Below are 7,810 nucleotides of genomic sequence, written 5' to 3'. Positions count from 1 at the left end.
TTCAATAAATAAATACTTCTCAATATTCTCTAGACTAACATATAATTTTTAAGTTTCATAAAGTATTGACCAACCAATTTTGGTCACACTAAATAAATGAATGTTGGTAAATAATAAAGTGCACAATAATTAAACACATACTTTTAAAAATTCATTAAGAATCGAAACTTGAAAATTGCAAATTTAGAAAACAAACATTAAAGCAATCGGTTAGTAAAAATGTGGTAGAAATATTCTATAATAGTTTTAAGTACCTCATGCCATATCTAGAAACATTGCCTTATTTCCTTAGTTTTTCATAATTTATAACAGGTCATCTATATATGCCTTTATCATAAATAGCAATATATTATATATATATATATATAGTGTGTCTAAATACAATTAGAAAGAGAATTTAAAGGCAACATCTATACTTTTACGATAAAGAAGAAAAAAAATTTAACCTAAATGGTTTGATATCAAATCCAACAATTCATACAAATTTTGTCAGTGGATCATTTTGATGCTTGATTGTAAATGTCAAATGATTGTTGATAAAATGTTTTTCTTCTTTACAAACAACAAAGCCAGCTTTATTTGAATTAGAAAAAAAAAAAAACTAAAAATTATTCTAAAATAATGCAGATCAATCTAGCAATTACCCTAACATACTATCCTCAACATAAATGCTTTATTGATACAATTACATTTTTTTGATCAAGCCTACTTATTGGAACAACCAATTAAAGGTTATCTATAATCTAGTTATTACCCTAAAAAGAAATGGAGCATTATAATTAAGATTTCTTGAATAAGAGCCTAGCATATTCATGCCATACTTATCATCAATCTTTTTGTTGAATATCTTATGTAGTTTTCTAATCAAGAATAAAGTAAAGAATCTTCTCATTCAATACCTTTTGTAGTTTTTTTTATCAAGAATACAATAAAGAGATAAAGACAAGGATCAACAGACATTACTATAAAATTTTAAAAGTAAACACTTACATTACAAAAAAAAAAAAGCCTAATTGATAAAAATATAAAAAAAATAAAGATACCCAAATAAAATTAAAAGAAAAAATATGAATTAAAAATGAAACAAAAAAGTGAAGTTGTAAGATGAAAAACCCTTTTGTCTCAACCATGATTTAAAAGCTACCAACTTTCATTTAGCAGCTAGATTGCGATAAGGCAAAAATCTAATCAAAGAACCAAAAGATACCTGTAAAATTGATGCAATAAAGTCAAAAGTCACGAAAAAGTACATGCTTGCAAATAGACATGGCAAAAGAAAAAGGTTCACTTACAATAAAACCTCTTGTGCTTTTTTTTGGTTTTACACAAATTTTGATTATCTGTTTCCAATAAAATATTTTTAATTAATTAAATATATATTTTTTTATTTATATGCTTTGGAGTCATTGTCAAGTGAGGGTAAAAAACATCATCTTGAGTAAATTATCTTGTTTTTCATTGAATTGAATTGGAAAAAGGCTTGCCATTGTAAGTAATGGCTCAATTGAGTCACCCACCTAAGCAGTCTCCTAATGTAGTTAATAAAGTTGTTTTGCCATTAACTAGTGTACCAAACATCCTAACATTTCCCCAGGTTAAACTATTCTAACGATCCCATTTAAGATTACTTTTCTCTTGAACTCGATTTTTTTCAAAGAAATTACCTACTTTCCCGAACTTAATCATATAGACAATATCAACAATTTGTAAACCAATTAAGAGCCCATTAAAATGCCTATTATTTCCTTGTTAACATAGAGATTTAATGGATTTTTCTTTGTTTTTCTATCTTATTTTAGTAACTAAAATAATCTATAATCAGAATCCAACAACTAAATAAAAAATGCAAATACATATAAAGTTCAAAATTTCAATATTTTATTCAATGAAACACTTGTAAAATAATATGCATACCTTCAAAATAATAGAGTGATTTGTACTCTTAAAGATGACAATGGCTTCCAATTGATTTGCAACCTTAAATTGAGCTTCATTGTCCAACTCTTCTGCCATTGTTACCAATCCAATGAACACAACCAAAACCTGTCACTCTATAAGGGAGCAAAAGATTAAAAAGAAAAAAGCTTTACATTATTTTCTCTCTTTTTCAATTCTAATTACAAATTAATCAACTAATGTCATGAAAATTTTAAAAAAAAAGTGAGAGAGAGATGAAATTATATACCCTAAGCTTTGGTAAAAAAAAAAGCAGTGGCATTTGAATTGGTTATAGTACATCTGACTCTATGTAAATCCTCTTTGAGTTGTTTTGAATCCAATTTTCAAATTTTTTTGTTTGTTTGTTAAGATTTCATTAAATGAAGAAACAATTAAAGAGAAATTAAAAAAAAGGAAAAGGGAATATGCAAGGTAAAATGTTACCTAATCGACGAGTTTAGAACCGAAAAGCTTTTGAAAGAGAAAATCAATCAAGAAGCAAAGGCATTGAGTGGAAGATTCTAAGGAATTAGCTTTTTGGTGGAGAAATTATTTTTCTAAATAGCCGTCGATGATGTCAAAGATGGGATTAGATTGAAAAGGAAATAACAAAGAGAAAATGAAAAAGGAAATAGAAGGAGCAAAGGATCCAAAAGGAAAATTTAAGAAATAAAATCCTTTCCTATTCATCTTTTTCTTGAATTCCTTTTCTTTTATGTCAAAAATATCCTTTTCCTCTCATAAAGTCAGCTTCTACAAAAAACTATCAATAATTTTCAAAAAATAAATAAATCAACAATACCTAGAAAACAAAATCTAATATTTCTAAATATATATATTTTCCAAATCACGACTTTTTTGTATATCCGCTTTGGTATGACCTGCCATCGATATAAGCTTTGTTACACCATACTATTTCATTGGCCCAACTACATGCGATGGCGAATCATTCAATCCCTTAGAGCTCACTATCTTTCTTTATATTATATATATCCTTTCATCGTAAAAAAAAAAATCCTAATTTTTTAATGGAAAAAAGTAAGAGCAATTTCAATTGAAAATCGAATGGCTCAACACCAAAAACTCTAAAATTGGAAGAATAACAAAAAAAAACTTCGATCGAGCAAGTTAAAGAATAGGTAAAAAAACCTTAAAAATTGAAAAATTAAAGGCAAAATAAAAAAACAAGAAAAGTTTTAAAATAAGAAAATAAAAAAAAAAACTTAAGGAATGAAAAAGAGGAGGAGATTGAAACTTTAAAAGGTCTAGAGATGGTAGTTGTAGAAGGGTTAGTCCATTGGCAATCTTTCTCCCTTTTGCCCCTTAATCGTTTTGTTTTTTTTTTTTTCTATTATTTCTTTCCTCCTTCTTTTTGTTTTCTCTTCCTTTTTATCGTCTGTCTTAAAAAATTCAAAAGTTTTAGTCTTTGCTCTGCTTAAATTTACCTTTTAATTTTTTTAAGACATTAATGACATATACAACAAATTAAAAAACAAAACAGTCATAGGATAGGTTTTCTTGTTAGTATAAATTTGTATTTTATTTATATTTTAAATATATTATAATCATTTAAATAAATTCAATACATTTTTAATTTTATATAAATAATTAAAAAACACCATATATTTCATTTTTTTAATTAATTTTTTTAATTTTTAAATATACTTTAAAGATATGTGTCACTTTTATAACTCTGTTTGTGAAATTTGAAAAAGCCAATGTATGAGATAATTTTTTATAATTAAATTTAAGAAAAAAATAAATTTAATTATTGTACAAAATATAAGAAATTTGGGTTTGGGTACTTCCAATTGAATTTTTTGATATCAAGGCCATGTATCAATGGGTCATTCCGGCCTGACTTAATAATGAAGGCCCAACACAATTTCACCGTTCCGATTCCCTCCAATCCAATTTTCTAAAATTCAACGTTTTTTTTTTAATTACAGTTCTCGAGGTCTTCGCCTGAAGCAAAACCCTAACAAGAACTTCCACTAACCGCCTAAAATTCCCCAAAATCACGAGTCAACTCGGCTCTCCCAAAAAGGTGAGTCACTACTCTTCCCTCCCCTCGTCAACTCTCTCTTGCAATCCCTTTTTCCGTCCATTTTTTAGCTCAACTTTTTATGCACACATTTGAGTGTTCAAGGCTCTAATTTTTATGCTCATTTCTTTTTGTAATAATTGTTGTGTTATTTTTATTGTATTTGGTGAGAAAAGAAATGGGTTTTTGTTGTTAGAGTCGAATCTTTGTGAATTTTACTGTTGAATAATGTCACTAATTTCAATTTAGTGAGAAAAAGATTGAATTTTTTGATAAAATACAAGTAGATTCTTGATCGGTTTTGCTTGGAATTGTGAAAAGACCAAAGAATACATTTAGTTTTTAGTTTGTTTTAGATGACAAATTCATTTAGTTCTTTGGGATTTGTAGGGACAAGGAAATGCCTTTATATTAGATTTTGTGTGAAATGAAAGTTGGTTTTGTGCTTTTGGTGGGATCCGTAGTTTTCATGGTTTTTGAAGGACTTTGAGAAGTTGGTTTTGTTAAGAAAGTGATATGGAGACGCCGGTTTCAGAAGGGTTGGTATCAAAGAGGTCGTTAAGGAAGAAGGCCGGTTTGAAGAATTACGATGAGAATTTGATGGATGAGTTTATAGAGAAGCATTTAGGTGGTTCATTTAGGAAAAAGAATAGAACAAAGGAGGAGTTGGAGAAAGAAACTGAAACTGAGGCTATGATGGCATTATCTTTGGGGTTCCCTATTGATGCGTTGCTTGAGGAGGAAATTAAAGCAGGGGTGGTAAGAGAATTAGGTGGAAAAGAGCAGAATGATTATATTGTTGTCAGGAATCATATTCTTGCTCGTTGGAGGAGCAATGTACGGGTTTGGTTATCTAAGGGACAGATAAAAGAAACCGTTAGTGGTGAATATGAACATTTGATGTCTGCAGCTTATGATTTTCTTCTGTATAATGGGTATATTAATTTTGGAGTTTCACCATCATTTTCCTCTTACATCCCAGAGGAGGCTGCTGAGGGTTCCGTGATTATAGTTGGAGCTGGACTTTCTGGCTTGGCTGCAGCAAGACAGCTTTTATCATTTGGTTTCAAGGTAGTTGTCTTGGAAGGGAGGAATAGACCTGGGGGAAGAGTTTATACTCAAAAGATGGGTAAGAAGGATAATCTTGCTGCTGTGGACCTTGGTGGCAGTGTAATCACTGGTATCCATGCCAATCCTCTCGGTGTTCTGGCTAGGCAACTTTCTATTCCACTTCATAAGGTCCGAGATAGTTGTCCCTTATACAAACCTGATGGGGCGCCTGTCAATAAGGAAATTGATTCCAGGATTGAAATGATCTTTAACAAGTTGCTTGACAAAGTTGTGGAACTCAGACAAATTATGGGTGGATTTGCAAATCATATTTCTCTGGGATCAGTTTTGGAAAAGCTCAGGCAGTTGTATGCCGCGGTTAGAAGTGCAGAGGAGAGGCAACTTTTGGAATGGCATCTTGCTAATTTGGAATATGCAAATGCAGGATGTCTTTCTGACTTGTCAGCTGCCTACTGGGACCAGGATGATCCTTATGAGATGGGTGGAGACCATTGCTTTCTTGCTGGAGGGAATTGGAGATTAATAAATGCTTTATGTGATGGAATTCCCATAATCTATGGGAAAACAGTTGATGCTATTAGATATGGGAATGAAGGGGTCGAGGTTGTTGCTGGTGATCAAGCATTCCAAGCAGATATGGTTCTTTGCACTGTGCCTCTTGGAGTCTTGAAGAGAAAGACCATTAGATTTGAACCAGAGTTACCTCAGAGAAAGCTAGCAGCAATTGAGAGATTGGGTTTTGGGCTCCTGAATAAAGTTGCCATGGTTTTCCCCCATGTTTTTTGGGGAGAAGACCTAGACACATTTGGATGTCTCAATGATACCAGTAATAATCGTGGGGAGTTCTTTTTATTCTACAGCTACCATACTGTTTCCGGAGGTCCAGTGTTGATTGCGCTGGTGGCTGGTGAAGCTGCACAAACATTTGAACGCACAGATCCTTCACTCTTGCTCCATCGTGTACTAAGCAAACTTAGAGGTTCTTATATTTTTCCAAGAATTTGTAACAAATGTCAACAGATTATATATTCTCTTGCTCTTTGCATGCTTGTGCTCTGTTATTTTCTGTCTCTTCATTTGGAAAGCAGCCAAATAATTTATTCTTTTTCCCCACAGGTATATATGGTCCAAAGGGTGTAGATGTGCCTGACCCTATACAATCAATTTGTACAAGATGGGGAAATGATCCCCTTTCATATGGTTCATACTCTCATGTTAGGGTACAGTCCTCTGGTTGTGATTATGACATACTTGCAGAAAGTGTGCGGAACAGATTGTTCTTTGCTGGTGAAGCCACAACTAGGCAATACCCGGCCACCATGCATGGTGCCTATTTGAGTGGTCTAAGGGAAGCTTCACGCATTCTCCGTGCTACAAGGGGTCACCAAAATAATTTGAGGAGGTCTGTGCAGCGGAATCTTGGAGCAAGCAGCGAAGTATTGGTGGATCTGTTCAAGAGGCCTGATCTAGCAGTTGGGAAGTTCTCATTTGTATTCAATCCACTAACAGAAGACCCTAAATCGTTGGGGCTCTTGAGAATTACTTTTGATAATTGCAAAGATGATACGAGAAAGGTTTTGGAAAGAAGCTGTGAACCCCTATTAAATCAACCCTTGCAGCTGTACACAACATTATCCCGTGAGCAGGCACATGAGCTACAGTTGGTGACTGGAGATGAAGAAAGTAAGTTGGTATATTTGATAAATAATATCGGATCAAAGCTTATGGGAGCTAATGCCCTTGGAAACATATATAACTCGTTGGTTACTAGCATATCTAATGCAAGAAGAGGTAGGGGCAGGAATCGCATGTCTGCTCCACTGTGAAACACAGTCTAGACAGGCTATTTGTGTCATTGCACTAAAGTTTTGTGTACTTTTTGTTAGAATTAAATCCAGTGCTGCATACTAGTGCTCCATGAGAGGAAGGCTGGAAGGATAGTATGTCTTCTCTGGTTTATGGTTGTGTACATAATCAAGCCAGGTAGGTTTATTCATTGACTTCAATAGTAATGATGTTGTCCGAGTTAGAAGAAGTCCTCAATTCTTTCTTAGCTGAAGCGCATTTTTGTATCTTTGGATGAGCAAATTGAAGGCTAATTCGGGGACCTTTTGGTCCATCATGTAGCTGTAGCAGTTTCCAGTTGGAAATTCTTAATGTACTAGGGAGCATAGTAAAGAGATTGAAAATGTCATGTATTTCTATAAGCTGCTCCATGTTAAAACTTGTATTTGGTATTTTTTTTTTTTGGCCAGTGTTGTAGTTGTATCTTGCATGTTGTCTATAGTAAAATTTTCTCCTACGTGTGCATGATTCTATTCTCTCTCTCTCTCTCTCTCTCTTTGTAGTTTTTTTTACTGTTTGGGTTCAAATCCGTTAAGAAGCTGTAATTCATTGAAAAGTTTTGGAAAGGTAATTTCTTGTGAACTTGTTTAATTTTGATGTTCATGATCATGCATTTTTGTCGTACTATTGTTTGATTTTTTTCTTTGCTGTTCTCTAATAAACATTGGAGGAACCAATATGAAGACTTTTTGAGTTTGATTGATGCTAATTTGATGGTTGGATATGGTGCTAACCACATATCTATAATGGAAAGCTTAAGAAAGATGTCATGTGTCTTAATTTGTTCAATTTCAGTTGTCTGTGCCTGCTCAATTGTATGTCATGAATGGATCATTGGGGTTCTATGTCTTCCAAAGAAAGGGTTTTGGCTTTAAAACTGCTAATTTATGATGCTTTTCAAATAGTCTAATC

The 7,810-nt window shown here is 32.7% G+C and overlaps 1 protein-coding gene across 1 annotated transcript; it reads left to right on the top strand.

Annotated features, from left to right (window-relative positions):
* Window positions 1-3,840: 3,840 nt before the first annotated feature.
* Window positions 3,841-7,355, top strand: LDL2 (LSD1-like2). The gene is made up of 3 exons (XM_022879259.2): window positions 3,841-3,985; window positions 4,373-6,032; window positions 6,170-7,355. Exons 2-3 carry the CDS (start codon window positions 4,499-4,501, stop codon window positions 6,877-6,879), a joined length of 2,244 nt encoding a protein of 747 aa, XP_022734994.1. The 5' UTR covers window positions 3,841-3,985; window positions 4,373-4,498; the 3' UTR covers window positions 6,880-7,355.
* Window positions 7,356-7,810: the final 455 nt, after the last annotated feature.

This window comes from Durio zibethinus, chromosome 4, assembly GCF_047325235.1.
Source record: "Durio zibethinus cultivar Kanyao isolate XHJ-2024 chromosome 4, ASM4732523v1, whole genome shotgun sequence".
NCBI classification, from domain to species: domain Eukaryota; kingdom Viridiplantae; phylum Streptophyta; class Magnoliopsida; order Malvales; family Malvaceae; genus Durio; species Durio zibethinus.
Note: the sequence above shows the minus strand (reverse complement) of the source record. Positions and strands in the feature narration are given on the sequence as shown.